Genomic DNA, 18,425 nt, shown 5'->3' on the forward strand with positions numbered 1-18,425 from the left:
ATAAACAACCTGAAGATGCAATTTTACCTCAAAAAGCACATGTTGATCAAGTGATATGCTATTTTTATTAACAGAGAATAAATGGATAAACAATTATTTAAATATACTACACATTCAACAGGTATAGCCATAATTTTAAAGTCATCATGTCTGTACAGTATAAGTAATACTTATAGAGATGAATGGCAGGCTGTTTCTGCATCCATTATGAATGCCAGTACTAAGTTCACTATTGTTTCTGGTTATGATCTTTTAAATTTTTTTTTTTTTTTTGTGGGGGGGAGTAATTTATCAGGGCTTTTGCAATTACAATCCATACCACTGGTGGTAATTTAGGGAGATTTAAATACCGTCTAAAATGAACTTGCTTTTTGCTGTTCCAACACTAACAGCATATGAAGCACGGCAGAGTTTAAGAATTTTATGTTACAGGAAAATTTATTAGATGGAGAAATATTTTTTTTGTTTCTCCAGATTTATTTAAAAACTGCTTGAGTGATATTGTAGTATGCCCCTTTACAGATAATTTTGCAATGCATTTGCATTACAGACAGCTGTTAGAACGTAAGACGGTTGGTATTCTATAGTAGGCATTAATAATGGTAGGAGATTGTGAACTCCTGTCTTAAACATAAACTTATGTTTTGCCTTGGCTACAGGCGCAAACTTATGTCTTGCATTAGCTATAGGCATAAACTTTTGTCTTGTGTTAGCTACCGACATAAACTTATGTCTTGTGTTAGCTACCAGCATAAACTTATGTCTTTCATTCGCTACTAAAAGTGATACTATATATGGAACCATTTTTCATATTGTTACTGTATACAAAAAAAAACGCTTATTCAGCAAATTATATTATTGGATAGCCAAACTGATATGTTTTCAAAACTGATTGATTAAAAACTTTGATAAACTGTATTAATGCTTGGAAAGGGAAAATGGTGATCAAAGATTATTTGGAACAAAATTATCCTATTCAAGGGCATAAAGCTTTTAATAGATATTTTGTATGCTGACAAAATTAGTAAGGTATTAGTAGTGCAGTGTTGGAAGCAGCAGAATAGATATAACATTCTGAAACCCTGATGAAAATAAGGGGAAAATTGCATTCATCATCCTCTTCTTTCGGCTGTTCCCGTTAGGGGTCGCCATAGCGGATCACCTGCTTCCATTTCTTCCTGTCCTCTGCATCTTGCTCTGTCACACCAACCACCTGCATGTCCTCTCTAACCACATCCATAAACCTTATCTTAGGCCTTCCTCTTTACCTGTTACCTGGTAGCTTCATCCTTAGCATCTTTTTCCCAATATACTCCGCATCCCTCCTCAGCACATGTCCAAGCCAACGTAATCTTGCCTCTCTGGCTTTGTCTCCAAACCTGCCAACCTGGGCTGATCCTCTAATATACTTATTCCTAATCCTGTCCACCCTCGTCACACCCAGTGCAAATCTCAACATCTTTAACTCTGCCACATCCAGCTCAAACTCATTACAGTCTGAAATTCAAGAAGTAATGCCATTTTTTGAACAACATGATAATTCTCAATGGAGTCAAGATTATGTTTTGAGAATGGCTCACAAATAGTCCTTTACCTAAAAGAAAATATTAACTGCACTTCAGTTTAATGGAAGATAATAGGAAAGTGTCAGGAAATTAAAGAAAGGTAAAGGACCAGAATCTGATGGCTTTATAGCTGAATTTTATATTTTCTCAGAGTTATTACCTGTCATTTGTCAGCTAACAGTTTCTGAATATTCCAAACTGGGCCTTTCCACTGTCCAAACGTCTTGCAGAGAATATCCTTTTATTAAAGGAGGGTTTGTCCAGATTAGCTTTGAAATATTATGGGCCTATTTCTGTTTAAAACACTGACTACAGGATTACAACCAAAGCTGTAAGCGATAGGTTAGTCAAAAGCCTAATTCAGGTTTTGATATCTTCACAGTCTGGATTCTGCCCTAGGAGAACAATTAGTGAAACTAGTAACTATATCTGAAAGCTATTATTCAGAACAAAATAAGACCTCTGAGATTAAAATTCATGTAACATTTGATGTATCTAAAGCTTTTAATTATATTATTTTTTTAAGGCATTACCTGGTTATTATAAGTTTCCATAATGATTGCTACTATACAAAATGCTTATAGGAAAAGTTTAATATTGTCACACAGTTTTGTAAAAAAAACTTTTTATTGGATTTAGAACAGCAAAAACGTAATAACAGAAACTATCAACTAATACAAGTAAAACTATATACATTGTCCATAACAGAAATGTATTCTATACATTAATATTTTTCCAAAAGATGGTCATGTTTTATCCATGACAGATGTTTAAGTAATGTTCAATGTTCTAGCATGCGCAGTTTGTATTTCCCTATTATATACATTCTCTGCTAAAGAAATAAATTCTGAAAAAAGAGAGGTTGTATTTAAATTTCCAGTTCACTGTGAACTTTCCTTGCTGTAGCAAAAGAGAATAGAGGAGAGAGGCACTTGTGTTCTTGGAATGGAAACTGAAATTGGAGTGTTAAATAGTAGACATGTATTAGTAATAATACAATTATCTGACCATAATGCTTTAGCAAAGTCTTTGAAATCTATCCAAAATGAAGCAACCATTTTGCATTTCAGGATCATATTTATATCATTGTTTTTGGGAATGTAATCAGGTAAAGAGAAATTGGCTACAACCTAAAAACTGGATTTGATATTAAGAAAGATGTAGCTTTAGATCCTAAGCTGCTTTTGTTAGATAAATTGTATGAATATACTTATGTGGAAAGACTACAGATAGCAGTAGCTATTATGATTATGAAAAGGATGATTTTTATCACACTAGAAAAGTACATCAGTGCCAGAACTGACTATTGTTAAATGGGTTTCATTATATTATAAACATGTTAAACCAATGAGATATATACGATATTGGAATTTCTCATTTGACCTACTTTTCTATTTGTTTTTTTTTTCTTATTTTGCATTTTGTTGTGTTAATTATTTCATTATCTATATGTAAATTAAAATTTTATTGAAATAAATTAAAAAAAAAAAAAAAAGAATCTTATGCCCTGGAGCTGTGAGACTGCATTGTTGGTTAGAGGTGGTCTCTGCCGGCATTGTCGTGGCAGTGAAACTTCCGCAGAAAAAAATAGTAAAAGAAGTATTTGATTTTTTGGATGTGACTGGATAGCCTTTGAGGAGTCAGTCTTTGAAGTAAGCGATTTAAAATGGGCTTTCTTAGTCTCATGCTCAAATGTTTCACTGAGGGAGCAATATTTTATCACTTAAATGCTATAGTTGTAGTGTGTAAGAAATAATATTAGTAAATTCTTGTATAACTGCAGTGATATTTGATTATAACTTAGTAGGCGAGTAGCATAGCAATGCAACAGTTAGCATTGCTTCTTCCCAGTATTTCAACAGTTAGCATTGCTTCTTCCCAATATTTCAACAGTTAGCATTGCTTCTTCCCAGTATTTCAACAGTTAGCATTGCTTCTTCCCAGTATTTTACTCACTAGTTTAGTTCTTAGCTAGGGTGCCCTGTATGTATAGTCTCCTTTTCCTTTCTCTGTCCCTATGGGAGTTTTATGGGTATCCTTGTTTTTTTCCCCCATCCTAAAGATGTGCCATCAGTATGGCATGCTGTTAAATTGCATAGATGTATTACGTGACAGTGAATGCATTTCTCCCATCATGTGATGGACTGGTACCATGTTCAGAATTAGTCCCTCTGCATTTATGTGAAGTAAGTGCTGAGATATGCTGCTGCTCCCTGTAACCCTGAATTGGATTAAGCAGGTAATTGGTGAATGGATGAGTTTTTGCTTAGTAGGTACAGTTCTTGATCTGAGAAGGTACTCTTACATTTTTAGGTCTATATTACTGACACACAGTGCATACTACTCATCACACCATACATTTACATGACTTGCATGAAGAGAAAGTACAAAGAACTAATTGTTTTCTGGTTTAACAGGCTAATTGGAACAATCTGTGTCCCAGACTGTAACCCTGGTTCATTTGTCAGCCTTGGGGAAGTGACTTGTGATTGGTGTCCTCAGTCTTGCTTTTCCTGCACATGTAAGTAATGTTGCATATTATGTAACTGTTTCATAGTTGTATTTATAAAGATAAAAGTAAATGAGACTGGATGTTGACATCTGAACAGTTTCTTGCAGAACAGGGTCTCAAATTGAAAATATAGTTAGTTGCAGTGAAGTTAAATCTGTATATACATTTGAGTTTGTCAGCTTTTTTTTTTTTTTTTTTTAACACTGCTCTGCCTCTTTATATTTCAATAGCAGGCATCTGTATTTTTTTCTGTTAGGGCATCTCTTACACCAAAAATGTTTATATTTACTGTTAAGTGGGAGAGGAAGGAGGTGGTATTTTTTCATGAAGGGACAGCAGAGAGTGATAGGATGAGTTTATGTAATGCAGCAAGCACCATTACAGAAGGATATATGATGTTTTGCCAAGAAGAGAGGTTTGTGAAAGGATTTTCTCTTTTGTGTTTTGTTGGTCTGTGTCACTCAGACTTAAACAATTAAGAACTGCAACAGACAGTGTTGCTTACTACTGCCACCTAATTCGTGATGAAAGAGACGGAAAACTAGGAGTAAGACAGCTAGCAAAATAACATGGCCGAAACAGGCACACATAAGACATTATCACCTGCTCTTCCTCATCCCACTTTCTCCAAAACAGCAGTTTTCTTTTCTTTGTTGGACTTAATTCTTGCAAAAGATGGAACATGGTGATAACTTAAATTGTTTGGAACAGACGCAAAAGCCTTAACTATAAATCTCCTTGTGGTCAGTAATGATTACTTTCTCGCCTTGTGCATATTTAAGGAACAAAGTTTTATCCTTTATCCATTTTTTTCATAGGTGTGAGGACCCACTAGCTAGCCAGTCCCTGCCATTGTCATTGTTAGTATGTTATCAGCAAACAAAATAATAATGTACACATCCCACATAATTATATCCCTGTAATTCAGGCTCCCTGATCTGTTTTGATCAGAGGCTTGAAATATAGAGCAGCATGGTGAAAAGGTGAAAGCTTTGTTTTATATATCATTTCTTTATTCAAAATTCACTGACACACTAACATTTTGTTTTTTTTTTACTTGTTTTAGTGCAGCCATAATCAGTACAGATTTTGCAACATATTTCTAAATTCTGGAGGGAATCCCCATTTTAGCTAAGTTTTAAAAAATAATCCCAGCTTACCTGGTCAAACATTTCTTTGTTTAGACTAAAAATAGTAACTGAGTAGTTAAATAGTTGAATATCCTAAGTTATTAATGTTCTTAGTGTATTATCAACAATATCAAAATCTGCTTTCCTCCCCCCATATACAAATTCACAGCAGCCCTCTGGAATTAAACTTAAGGGCTTTTGCCAATTCTTGGACAATTACAAATAAGAATATTTTGTAATCTTCATACAATACTGAGGGGCATCTTAAGGGTGACTGCAGCAGTGGGTTTTTACCATCCTTCAAGAATACCATGATTAGGACTTTATACCAGGAAGTTAAAGCTTCCTGACTCTCCAGTAATGTTATTCATAAGTTACAACCAAACTTTGGTAAAGCCCTCCACTTCTAATTTTCTGTTGGGATTCTGTACACTTATGGAGATTTTCCATGTCCTCTCCTGCCTTAGTTTTGCTTATAGGTGAATACTAGGTTAACTTCCCTGAAGGACAGTTTTAAGCCTAGCTGTGCTATCACACTAGGTGTAAAAATTACCCTTACCATCATTTTTATTCTTATAATTCTCATTTGTGAACGTTGGAAATGCTACACCTAAAGAAATCCCATTCCCTCCGAGCTACACGCTCTAGGGACATAAACCTTGTCACCACAATAAACAGAACATGCTGGAGGGATAGATTCCTGTCCCAGAGACTTCCCATACTCTGGAATAAACTACCTATCTATATCAAACAAAGCTCCTCATTAGCACTCTTCAAGAAAAATCTTGATAAGTGGATGGGAGATGGGAAATACACCTCAGGGATCACTTCTGTGGCTCTGCTAGAGAGGGGCACAAGAAAATAACTTTCTTGGGTGGCATAAGCCAGGGAACCTTGTTGGCTAGACTTACTTAGGCCCTTGGGCCCATAGCCTAGTACCTACTTATGAACCTATACTGCAGACTATTGAAAGGAGAGCATGCTGCAGGATAGGGCATTTAGGTGTTGCCTCTGTCTTGTTAGCACAAGGGTCAGTCCTGTGGTAAATTTTCTTATTCCCAGGCATTACTCTAAGTTGTGTTTGAATCGGGACTGGGATGAGCTGTGTTTTATATGGATGGAAAGTGGTATCCTCTGGGATATGTACTTGTCCCTCTAAACTATTCTGTTTTTGTTGCAGAAGAGGTTAAGGTCTCTCAATCATTTATTTCTGATACCATTTGGCTTGTGGATGTGTAGTTGGTCCATTAGTCTTGGGTCAGCAGATGCCTTATAGGCCAGGCACAGATCACCTCTTAATAGTGTATGAGACTGAGTATAACAGTAGAGATTTGAGGTAGTCTGTGTAGGTCATGTGGTTTAGTCTCTGTATTCTTTTTGTGAGGAGCCTGTGTGGGCACTCTAGTAGTTGCAAATGACTGGACAGGTACATGCCAAAGCAGGCATATACTCAATGATGGGCCTGGTGAGGTCTGAGAACAGTGAGACATTGACATCTCTGTACCAAGACCCTATTCCTTTACTTATAACTTGAGCAATATAAGACTTCCTCACAACAGTAGAAACTTGTTGATTGAATGCTAGGTCAATGTCTATGTATATTCCCAATTATCTAGCTACCTAATCAACTCTTAAGGGTGTATTGTCATTGTGGTAGTTTCCTGGAGCAGTCTGTTTCCCAAAGGATACAATCATGCACTTTTTGGCATTTAGCTTTAGTCCATGATCCTGGCACCAGTTATTTGTGTGGGACATGCCTTCCTGGAGAAAGGCTGAGTCTTTTGGAGGTTCAGTGACTGCTCTCAGATTGCAGTGATCCACATACCTGGTGAACAAAAGACCACTGATATTTGCTTGGACTTCTGAAAAGTAGATGCCAAATATGAGAAGTCCCAGTAGCATGCCCTGTGGGACTCCACTAGTGACTGGTCTTTTTGTGGAGGAATCTTCCCCTATATTGATGTCCTGTCTGTGAGGCAGCTGGCAATTCAGTTGGTGACAGGTGTTTATTCCTAATTTAGTAATCTTTTCTACAGTACCAAAGTAGGGTATTGTGTCAAAGGTTTTAACTAGGTCCAGGTAAGTGATGTATGCAATCTTGCCTTTGTCTATTGCTTTGGTGACCCTCTCAAAAAAGTTCACTAGATTAAGTAAGCATCACTGACTTTGATGAAACCAAACTGGGACTGGTTCAGTGTCTGGAGGCTTCTTATGTCCTTAATGATTGAATTCCACAGGTCTTTCCACGGCTTTACATATGAGACTAATCAGTTTTATTGGTTTGTAATTAGCCAGGTCAGTGGCCGGCCCTCCCTTGTGCTGGGGTATGACGATTGTTGACCCACATTTGCTTGTTACATAGCCCATTTGGAGACAGAGGTGAACAGTGTTATGGGCATGGATAAGTCATGCTTCATACTATTTAGTATGCATCCAGAGATATTGTCTGGATCCACAGATGCAGTACTTTTGGTTCTTGAGAGAGCTTCCAGGACTTGATTCTGTGTGATAGCTGGAGGCATATTTTCTGATGTTCCTTGTGAGATATTTGGGTGGGGTGAAATTGGAACTGAATTTATCAAACAGTATATCTGAAGTAGTTAACTTCATTTGATCCATCAACCCATGGGTATCCGGATCGGATCTGAGACAGCAGTTTCACCAGCATCTGATCGGAGCTCCAAGCTCCTCTCCTTACCCATAATACTCCTCCATCTCCTTCCTTCCCTCAGATCTCATTTCCTGCGGCTTTGCCTAGCATTGTGGTCTCAGAGCTCCAGGCGTGGTAAGTAGTTTAGTGAAAGTTTTGGGTGTTTGTGCTTTGTGGTAGTGACATGTAGGTTCCCTTTCCCTCGTTTTACCTCCCCTTTCGCTGTTGCATCGTGCTTATTTCAAAAAAAAAAGTTCAGTGTAGTCTAGTTAGTGTAGGCCTCCCTCTCCCATCCATCTCCTTGTTACCTTAGATGTGTGTGTGTGTGTGTGTGTGTGTGTGTGTGTGTGTGTGTGTGTGTGTGTGTGTGTGTGTGTGGATGGATGTGTGTGTGTGTGTGTGGTTGGGCAGGTTAGGGCCATGTGGCTGGTGCCTTTTGATTTTGGGTTAATGGCTGATCAGTAGAAGCTGGTGTTTAGGAAGTGCACAGTGTGCGCCCATAAGTTGTCTCCAGCTGATGGCCACACTCCATGTGTGGCTTGTTTGGGGGCCTCCCATCTTTCCACAGACTGCTCTATTTGTGCGGCATTTAACCCCAGGGCCCTGAAGGATCGTAGGACAAAGTTAATCCTTAAGGGACTTCTTCCTGCTACTGAGGCGGCTGCCTCCACCTCGGTTACAGTCATGGCTGTGACTGCTTCTTCTTCCATGACTGAAATCTCTTCCCCTCCCTCCCAGGCCAGGACTCAACATCCTGCTCATAGGTCTGCAACCAGGGAGCACAGGAAAGAGAGGGAAAAAGAAAGAGAAAAAGACAAAGGGAGGAAGAGATCCCTGGACCGGTCGGATCTGGCAGGTCCTCCTCAGAAGCAACAGATGGTTTCCAGTCCAATCACTCCTCTGCTCTGCTCGCCCAGATTCTTGCCGGTGGAACCTAGACCTTCTTCTAGGGTCTCCACATATCAACCCTCCTGGTCGGCATTGGTGGCCTTGTTGCACCCCACCAGAAGCTTGAGTGAGGCAGACCTGGGCAAAATGATGCAAAGGTTTATTCACACCCAGATTCAGATGGGGGTCTTGCCAGCCCCCTCTCCTTCTGGAGGGGGGGAGCTTGCTTCCCTTTTTCACCCCAAAATCTCTTTCTCCGGTCCAACCCTGGTATCAAGAGTTTATGGATCCCAAGAGGTCCTGGAGTCAGGGGGTCAGTGCCGATGGTACTGGGTACCTCAACACCGGCCGTTGCCTTGAGCTCGTCGCACCTGACTAGTTTGGACCTGAGCATCTCTCGGAGCCAAAGCCTAGGCATCAGATCCAAGGGGTTGGGATTTTCTCCTTTGGCTCTGACCTTGTCGGGTCAAGGCCCTCTCCTCAGTATCTCAGCTCTGGCGGGCTTGACTCCAATCCCCCCAATGGATCCAGGGAGAGCAGTTTCCTTATTAGCATCCCGGGAGGCTTGCTCCCCCTCTGCTTTCGACGTGGTGGAAAGGGTGATCTCCAGTGGATCGAGGCACCTGACCATCTCCTCTTATACTGCCCTGACTCTCTCTCATCTCTGGGTGGATATTTAGCCATTTTGCCCATGCAGGGACAACCCATGCTCAATGTGCCTCAGACTGTTCCCCTTGAGGAACAACAGGTCATTTGCGAGCTCTCTCCAGAGAGCCCCACCGAAGAGGTTCCTCACAAATGAACCTGCAAAAGGAGGCACCTGGACTCCTCCACAGAGTCCCTCACTGAAAACACTGATTTGGACCCCTCACTGAGGATACGGATTTGGAGGAAGGGGAAGGTTCCCCCATATCACCCCCTGATGATGTTTCCTTTGGAGGCATCATGGAAATCCTGTACAAGTAGGGGGGGGGGGTTGGTCCACCTCAAGCCTTCTTCGGACAAGTCTGGATTTCTGGAGGCCTTTGGCACAGGCCCATTTACTTCTTTGGTGCCCTCTCATGGATCCTTTGGATCGTATTACCACCCGGGCTTGGAAGGAACCGGAGCATCTCTCAGAGCCAAAGCCTTGGGTGCTTCGTGGAGCCAATCCTAAAGCATCCTGACAAAATTCTAAGTCCCCCTGTGGATAGGCCCAGTTGGAACAAGGGGTCCCCAGTAGATGCTATGGTGGTAGCAGCTGCCACAAAGAGAGAACTAGCTCAGGAAAGTTCTATGGTCCATCCCCCCAACTGAAAGTCCAGGTTGATGGATCATCTAGGAAAGTGGGTGTATGCTTCAGCTACCCTTTTCTGTAAGGGCGCTGAATTATTTGGCCCATGTTAATCGACTGCAGCACGGCCTTATCATGGAGCTGAGTCACCCCCGGAGTCCATGTCGCTGGAGGATAAGCGCATATTCTCCATGTGAATGACCACTCTCAAAGCATTTTCTAATACGTCCATGCACCTCCTTTCACATGCCACAGAGGGAGCAGCAAGAGCAGCCGGGTCCGGCATTGCCATGAGGTGACATGTCTGGCTCAGGCTATGTCAATTTACGAAACCCTTTAAGGAGTCTTTTGCGAATGCACCTTATGATGGTTCTTCCTTGTTCGTGAGACATTGGTCCAGAGTGAAAAGGATGGGAAGACACTGTCTGCTGTCAGGATCCGCTTCTCGAACCCTAAAAGATCCTTTTCCAGGAATCAGCATGGGCAAAAGATGTGGTTCCGGAAGTCTCAGTATTCCTGGGACACTCAGGACTCAACTTGAATTGAATTAGGGAGGAACTCTGCTTCACATGGATGGAGAGCCTGTTCCGTAGACGTGATAGTCCCTGGCATACATACCTATCTCTCCAGCAGGTCCTATTTATATCATGGGCAAGGTTTAAGTCTTTAGGATGGGTAATTCTGGTGCTGCTTGTTTTTGTGGATATGCAGGAGGTCCATCACAGTGGGGTCTGACAATGCCCTGTATGCCAGGCATAGATCTCCCTTCAAAGGTCTGTATGAGACAGAATACAGGGATAGGACATATTACTTATGCCCTGTATTCTTTTAGTGAGGAGCCTCTATGGACATTCCAGTTGTTGGATATGCCTGGTTAGGTACATACCAAAGGAGGTATTGTACTCAATGATAGGTCTGATGAATGCAGAATACAGTGGAGCAATGACTTCCTTGGACTTAGATGCCATACTTTTGTTTATAAGTTGTGCAAGATAGAATGATTTCCTCACCACTGTAGACACATGATGATCAAAGGGTAGATTACTATCTGTGTGTGTCCCTACATCCCAGACTACTGGGTCAACCCTAAGGGGTGTGTTGTCAATATGATAGTTACCAGAGATGGATGACTTCCCCAAGGATACTATTATGCATTTCTTGGTATTTAGTTTTAGTCCATGACTCTGACATCAGTTGTTTGTCTGTGTTAGGCCCTCCTGGAGAGCATTTGTGTCACTGTGAGATTCAATAACAGCTCCTAATTTGCAATCATCTGCAGGGAATACCAACAATGGTATTGGGAATTGTACCTGAACCACCAACTACAGGTCCAACATTCATCTTTGTGCATCCTACATTACTTTGTCATAGCATGACTCATGAATAAAAACAGTGAGATCTGATGGATGTTAATATTCATTAACTCCTTACTGATGGGTGTCTGTTCCATCCTCTGAACTGAGTCTGCTGTTATAACAAGCTCGCAGCAGCCAAAAACCTCTCAAGCTAAGCTTTTACCCATAGTGTGCCCCTCTGCGTATTACCTCAGATCTCATTTGCCACGTACTGAATAAAGACGTATCAGGCCAGCTCTCAGCTAAGTCCTTTAAAATTTTTCATATTTTGTCTCTTGTTAAACCTTTCTTTCTCTTATTTGCATATACCTGGTTAGCCTACTTGTTAGTTGCATACTTTTTGCTTATTTTTCTGAGTGTCCCTCTCTCTTTCCTCCTTTTTACCAAGTTTGGTACTCTTTGTACCATTGCTGGTACAGGCCTTCCCTTACTTCTGAGGCAAATCCTAATACCATTGTTGGTATTCCCTCTTTCTTCTTTCACCCTTTACTGTGTTTATATATATATATATATAAAAAAAACTCCTTTCTTCTTCTTTGTGGTTGAGAGTGTGTGCTTCTGCGTTTTGTTCATTTTGTCATTTGTGGCTAAATCATATTTTTATGTGCTATGTCTGGGAAAGAGTACAACTGGGTTTAAGCACTGTGATCAATGCGACAGGAAAATGCCTAATGTGGACAGCCATACATCCTGTGTTTACTGTCTCGAGGGAACCACACCTATCTTTAAAACCCCCTTGTGATATTTGTAAGGCATTTCACTCCCACACATTGGCGGAATGCAAGAATAAACTTATGCTTAAAGGTCTCCTTAAATCTCTCTTCAGGGAGGCTATCTCTATAGTGGAGGGCTCAACCCCTCCAAAGAAAGAACACAAAAAAAGGAGAAAATCTTTACACTCTCCTCCTCACACTAGTGAATCCAAATCAACAGAGCCAAAAGCAAAAATTTCAAAATTGGCACCAACATCCTCTGCACTGGGAATTCAAACCCTCCATGGTGCCGTCTTCAGTTTTGGCACCTCAGCAGCTGACTATGGTGCCACCCTCGGCACCTATTCTTCAGACTCTGACTTTGACACCAATTGTGACATTACCAACTTCCCTTTCAGCACCAAAAATAGTAATTCCAAAACTGGTCACTTCCCCCTACCAGTACATCATGTTGGTCCTTCGACCTTTGTGCCAAAAGGTGAAATAACCCCTCGGACCTGATATTCCCCTTCAGTGGATCCATTTTTTGGTCAGCAATACAGCACCTTTCTAGAACGTCCTGACTCCCCATTGGGAATAATCACCCATTCCTCCGGGAGCCTTTTGGAACTGGATGTAGTGAGGCTTATGGATTAGCTCTTGGCAGACAGAGATTTTTCCAACACCCTCCAAATCCTACCTCCCACCCAGAGCGGAGGATTTTTCTCCACAGACTCCTACATACTTTCCTCCTTTGACCTCCCTGGAGGTATTGGAGCTTTTGACATTGATGCCATCCCCGGTTCCAGCTTCTTCAGCTCCATTAGTAGACCTTACTATGGCTCCAGAGTCTACCCTTTGGCCTACAACTCCTGCGGAGCCGGGCCAGCCTCTGGATTGACACTGGTATGTTGGCACCATGATCCCTAGTGCGGGACCTGTTTTTTTCCTCTGCGCTGTCTACTATGGTTCTGGTTGCTTTGGCGGAACTTTGTTCTCTTGTGGTCAACTTCTCTGGGAGTGGATTTGTCAGAGCAGGGTGTGACCCCAGTCCTGAGGTAGTCTTTCTCTGTTCCAGGCTCCCATCTCTCTTTGGGCAGACCTGCTTTCCAGGTGATGAAGAGGGCACTTTGCATCTGCAGGCTCAAAGCTGGTCCCTTCGGTGCTGGAGACCCATATATACCTTTCCTCTGAGTCGCAGTTGACACAGCCCACTACTGAAGGGCACTGGGCATGGGAACTTCAAGACATCCTTCCACAAGGTACCCAATCTGCAAAGTCCCCCTCAGATGTGTCCATTGAGGTTCCTCACAAGAGATTGTGCAAGAGGAAGCACGTGGATTTCCCTGAAGAATTCCTCTCTGAAGACACAGACTATGATGAAGGGGAAGGGTTCCCATGGTTGCCCCCTGAAGATGTCTCCTTTGGAGACGTACTGGAGATACTAAAGCAGTGGGCGGGACTGGAAGTCCACCACCTCTTCAATGGAGGAGTCTGTATTCTTGCAGGCTTTCCATGCCTGGCCCTCTACTTCCTGGGTCACCCTGCCTGTAGATGATGTGGTTCGACTCATAAGTGCAGCATGCCTGGAAGAATCCTGATACCATTGAACCTATCCCCCCAGAAACAAGACAAAATTCTTTCTCCTTTAGAGGGACAGTCCACACTGGTCCAAGGGCCCTGCCAGTAGATGCTATGGTTGTGGCAGCAGCCACTAAGAGCTTGCTGAGGAGAGCTCTACTGTCCATCCCACTAACAGGGAGTCTCAGGGGATACAGACTAGGGAAGCAGGTGCACTCTTCACTGACCTTCACCATTCAGTCCCTGAACTTTCTGGCACACTTTACTCAACTTCAGAGAGATCTAATCTCAGAACTCTCAGAAACCCTTGCAGGAGCAGTTTCTGGTGTGGTACATGACAAAGTTACCTCACAGCTTGCCACCCTGGAATCTATCCATGCGGTTGATTTCTCATTCTACCTAAGGGGCAGCTAGAGCACTTTAGCCAGGTGTGAAAAGGATGGCAAGACCTTGTCTGCTGTACACATATGTTTTTCCACCCCCCAATAACTCTGTTCTAGGAATCAGAGGAGTTGGGATGATGTGGTACAAGAAGTTCTAGGGTCCTTTCTGTGATACATGGTGAATTTTCCCCACGGGGCAGAGGGGAGAACTCAACCAGAAGACACTCCTAAGACAGAAGGGGTCCACATAATCAGGGATCCAGAGATTCCTTCTCTGGACAAACCCTATCAGCATTCCTGATGAGCGGCCCGATTGTTTACCTCTGGAAGCAGTGAGGGGATGATTTTCTCTGCCTGACAAACAATAGCCACAGATCTTTGGGTGCAGATGATAATTGCCAGAGGTTACCACATCCCTTTTGACTTTTACCCAAGACCGCTAATACACAATCCCGACATTCCACCCAGTCAAAGGGAAGTAGCAGCTCAAGAAATCCAAAAGTTGCTTCAAAAAAGGGCCATCCAAACAGTCCCACCAGACCACATAGGATCCGGATTCTACTAGAGGTTCTTTTAGTGCCAAAAAAGATGGGACTGGAGGCAATTTCTGGACCTCTGGATCCTAAACAAATTTGTCAAACGAAATTCCAGATGGTCACAGTTCAGTCTATACTTCCTTTTCTCTGCAGTTCATATGGTGTTACATGAATTGGTAACACATATAAATACGATTGTAGATTCTTTTTTATAAGACCAGTTGCTCCTACTATTATTGGAACTGTCTGGGTATCTTTCTTCCACATGGCTTTTGTTTCTGTCTGCATATCCTGGTATTTTATGACTTTGTATGTCTCTGTACGCAAGACACTGTAGTCACTAGGTGTGGCGATTTCAATGATCAATGCTACTTTTGTGTTCTTTTCTTGGACCACTATATCCAGTTTTCTAGCATCTATCTTTTGAACTGTTGGTATTAGGTGAATCCTATGTGATATAAACTTCATCATTTTCTATGATTCTTTGTGGCTCATGTTTCCAGTGTTTTTCAGCCACTTTGATACCATAATGTTTGCACAATTTCCAGTGTAACAGTATTGCCACATTATTATGCCTTTCAGTATACAGTCCCTCTGCCATTAGTGCATTGCAACCAGCAACAAGGTGTGTGACTGTTTCCAATTCGGTTTTACAAAACCTACATATGTCCGTTACTCCCACATGTTCAATGGACTTTGTAAACCAGCGTGTACATAGCCCACTATCTTGGGCTGCCAATATTAACTTTTAATTTCTTGATGTGAATTCACCTCTCCTTAACCATTCCTGCATTCGTTCTTGATCAACACGAGGCTCTTCCAGAAGTTTTCTATACTTGCAGCTATATGCTTTTTCCACATTTCTTGCCTTCTCATCTGGTCCTTCACCTTATATTCTTTCTTTTGCTTTTTAGCACATTCAGTTGCTGCCTGGTTTTTATCCACTTCTGGTTTGATTTCCATTCCTGCTTGGTGTTGATATGCTTCTGCTAAATTAAGCAGAGATGTCATCTTAGATTTATTCTCCTCGTGTTTCAAAACTTTCACTACATTTGGATCCTATGAGGTCAGCAGATGTGTGGAGTCCCACGATTGCAGATCTATACATGCAATCAATTTCAAGGAGGCCCAACCCTCCTTTGGAACGGGGAATATATAGTCTTAGTATACACTGAGTTTTATAAATCATTTGGTGAACATGAAGCATCCTCCTTGTTTTAATATCCATTTTTTGGGGCCAGTCAGTCACTCCAAAACTAAAAGTTAGGACAGGAAGAGCAAATTGATTTATGGCGTGGATCTTGATGTTCTTCGTGTTTCACTGTTGCAGTCATAACTGTAGGGTGCTCCTGCCGGCAGGCAGCCCGAGGTCGGCCAGAATCCCAAAGTCTGGGTCCGGCGTTGGCTGTACAAGCTAGTACCCTGACGTCAGTACACATTGGTACATAGCCCTCAGCCGACGCCATCTTCTCCAGTCTTTCTTGCCGTGCGGTGGAAAGCAGCTCGCAAGTCGTTGGTTGGCGATTCTCGAACAGCGTATATTGTTGTTGTCGGTCCAAAGTTCTTACTTCTCTTCTCAAAGCTAAGTACCCCATTGGGGAATCTTTTTCTTGTTCCTCTGATGTCAGAAAAAGTTAATAATTGTATAGCGTGTGGGAAACAAATACCTCATAAAGATTTCCACTCTTACTGTCTACCTTGCTTAGGCCCTGACCACGACGTTTCTTGTTGTCGGTTCTGTGCCAGGTTCAACTCGTACTATTAAGCGCAGACGATTGGGCTTTAAATTATTTTGGCAGTCGTTTCAATTATAGAATGTCGTCGGACACTACCGGAATTCAAAAGAAGCGCAAAGACAAAGACAGGCCTCCGAGGTCCAAACAGGACTCGTTGCAGCTGGAGCCAGCGTCCGGTTCGGCTGTCGTCCGTGAGGCGCTTTGCAGCCCTGTTGTCTGCCACTTCTGAACCGATGGCCGATATGGACTCCCATGGGGAGCCATCAAGGCCCACTATTTTAACTGCTGCAGGACCTTCGGACGTCGCTCCTTCAGATGGGTCCGGAACCGCTGTGCAGGTACTGGCTTCTGAGGGGGTTTTCAGGCCTACTCACATTACTATTTCAAAGGCAAAGACAAAGACTCCTGCTAAGTCTAAAGTTCCTGCTCAAGCTGCTTCTGAATCCACTCCCAGGACACAAAAGCAATTATTAATGATGGCTGAAGATTTGCTTACAATGATTAGGGGTTCTCACCCCCCTCCTGAGAAAAGGCCTCAACAGGATGTTACTCTGGATTCCTCTGACCAGGCTTCTGTATCTTCTGTTTCTTCCTCAGATCAGGACTATTCCTTTCCTCCTTATGAGGATTCGGATGCTGAGGACTCTTTACCCTCGGTCTCTCCGCCTGAGGATTTCTCTTTTGGGGAAACCTTGCATGAGATGAGGGAACATTTTCATTGGGAGGGACAGGAGTATTCTGCTTCCAAGAAGAGGCTTAGGGAATTTCTTCTTCCTCAGCATAGGCCTTTAGCTATCCCTCCTGTTTTGGACATTGTAGATGATGCTTTTCTGAGGCTAATTTGAATCCTGATTCCATGCCTCCTGCTCCTTCTAAGCCTGATAGATTTTATAGGGTTCCTGACTCTCATTTATTTTATTTAAAACCCTTCTGCGGATCCTGAAACTATTTCTCAGGGCTCTAAGGCTGCTAAGGTTGCTACTTCTAAAATCCTATTCCCTCTTGAGAAGGATTCTCGTGCTTTAGACAGGTGGGGAAAAAAGGTATATACTTCTGCTACCCTGTCTGTAAGGGCTTTAAATTGCCAGTTTCATATGTTTAAGTATCAGCAATTTCTTTTGTCTGTTTTAAAGCAAAAGCTTGCTTCCCTTCCTGCTTGTGCAGAGGATAAGGAACTTCAGGATGTCTTGCATGCTACTGAACAAGTGAACAAGCATAGTTTACATTGTGGTCTTGATGCTTTGGATGCTTCTTGCAGGGCTGCAGCCTCGGGTACTGTTATCAGGAGACATGCCTGGCTTCGTGAACAAAGTTTACCTGAACAGGTTAAGGCAAAGTTATTAGATGCCCCTGTTCAACATGATGTTCTTTTTGGATCCAAGGCTGAGGAAGTTATTAAAAAGATGGAAGAAAAGGCAAAGTCTATGCAGACTGTAAAAGATTTCTTGCAAGTTCAGCCTCCTAGATTTTCCAGGAATTGGCCCTCTAAAAATTGGTCCTTTCCCACGTCTGACAGGCCTCAAAGGGGAAGATATAGGCACTCCAGAGGTCGTGGTCAAGGTCAGGCCTCTTACAGATCTAGACAATGGACTGCTTCTTCACCTAGAAGGGGATAAGACAGATCCCAATCTCAAAGAAAGCAAACTCAATGACTCTCGGTTGGGCTACAGGACCTCTTCACCTGGATGCCCCTCTCGGGAGGAAAACTGTCTCTTTTTATAGAAATTGGACTCATATTACCCAGGACAGATGGGTATTGGGCGTGATTTTAAAGGTTACAAATTCCACTTTCACACTTAGCCAAGGGCTCACGGCTGGCCAGATCTGCCAAAACATCAATGGTCAGAGGCCTTAACTCAAGTGGATGCTCATCTGGCCATGAGAGCCATAGAGCCTGTTCCACTCTCGGAGATGGGAAAAGGTTTTTATTCAAGACTGTTTCTGGTTCCCAGAAAACAAAACTCATGGAGACCTATTCTGGACCTTTCTGTGTTAAACACCTTTTTGGAAATTCCAAAATTCAAGATGCTTACTCTGCAGCAACTAATTCCAATGCTCTCGGGCTAGATGGCAGGAAAGGTTGTTCAGGATGGCATTAATTTCTTACTGCTTTTTGCACAGATC

At 42.3% G+C, this 18,425-nt stretch overlaps 1 protein-coding gene across 1 annotated transcript in view; it reads left to right on the forward strand.

Annotated features, from left to right (window-relative positions):
* PCSK6 (proprotein convertase subtilisin/kexin type 6) overlaps positions 1–18,425 on the forward strand; it is a gene marked incomplete in the record, with an annotated part of 1,289,931 nt that overhangs the window by 1,130,469 nt on the left and 141,037 nt on the right. Inside the window, 1 exon segment of the mRNA XM_044078680.1 lies at positions 3,983–4,086. Coding sequence (XP_043934615.1) covers positions 3,983–4,086 — 104 coding nt within the window.

The sequence above is a fragment of the Protopterus annectens genome, chromosome 7.part1 (genome assembly GCF_019279795.1).
Source record: "Protopterus annectens isolate FY-2018-M chromosome 7.part1, PAN1.0, whole genome shotgun sequence".
NCBI classification, from domain to species: domain Eukaryota; kingdom Metazoa; phylum Chordata; order Ceratodontiformes; family Protopteridae; genus Protopterus; species Protopterus annectens.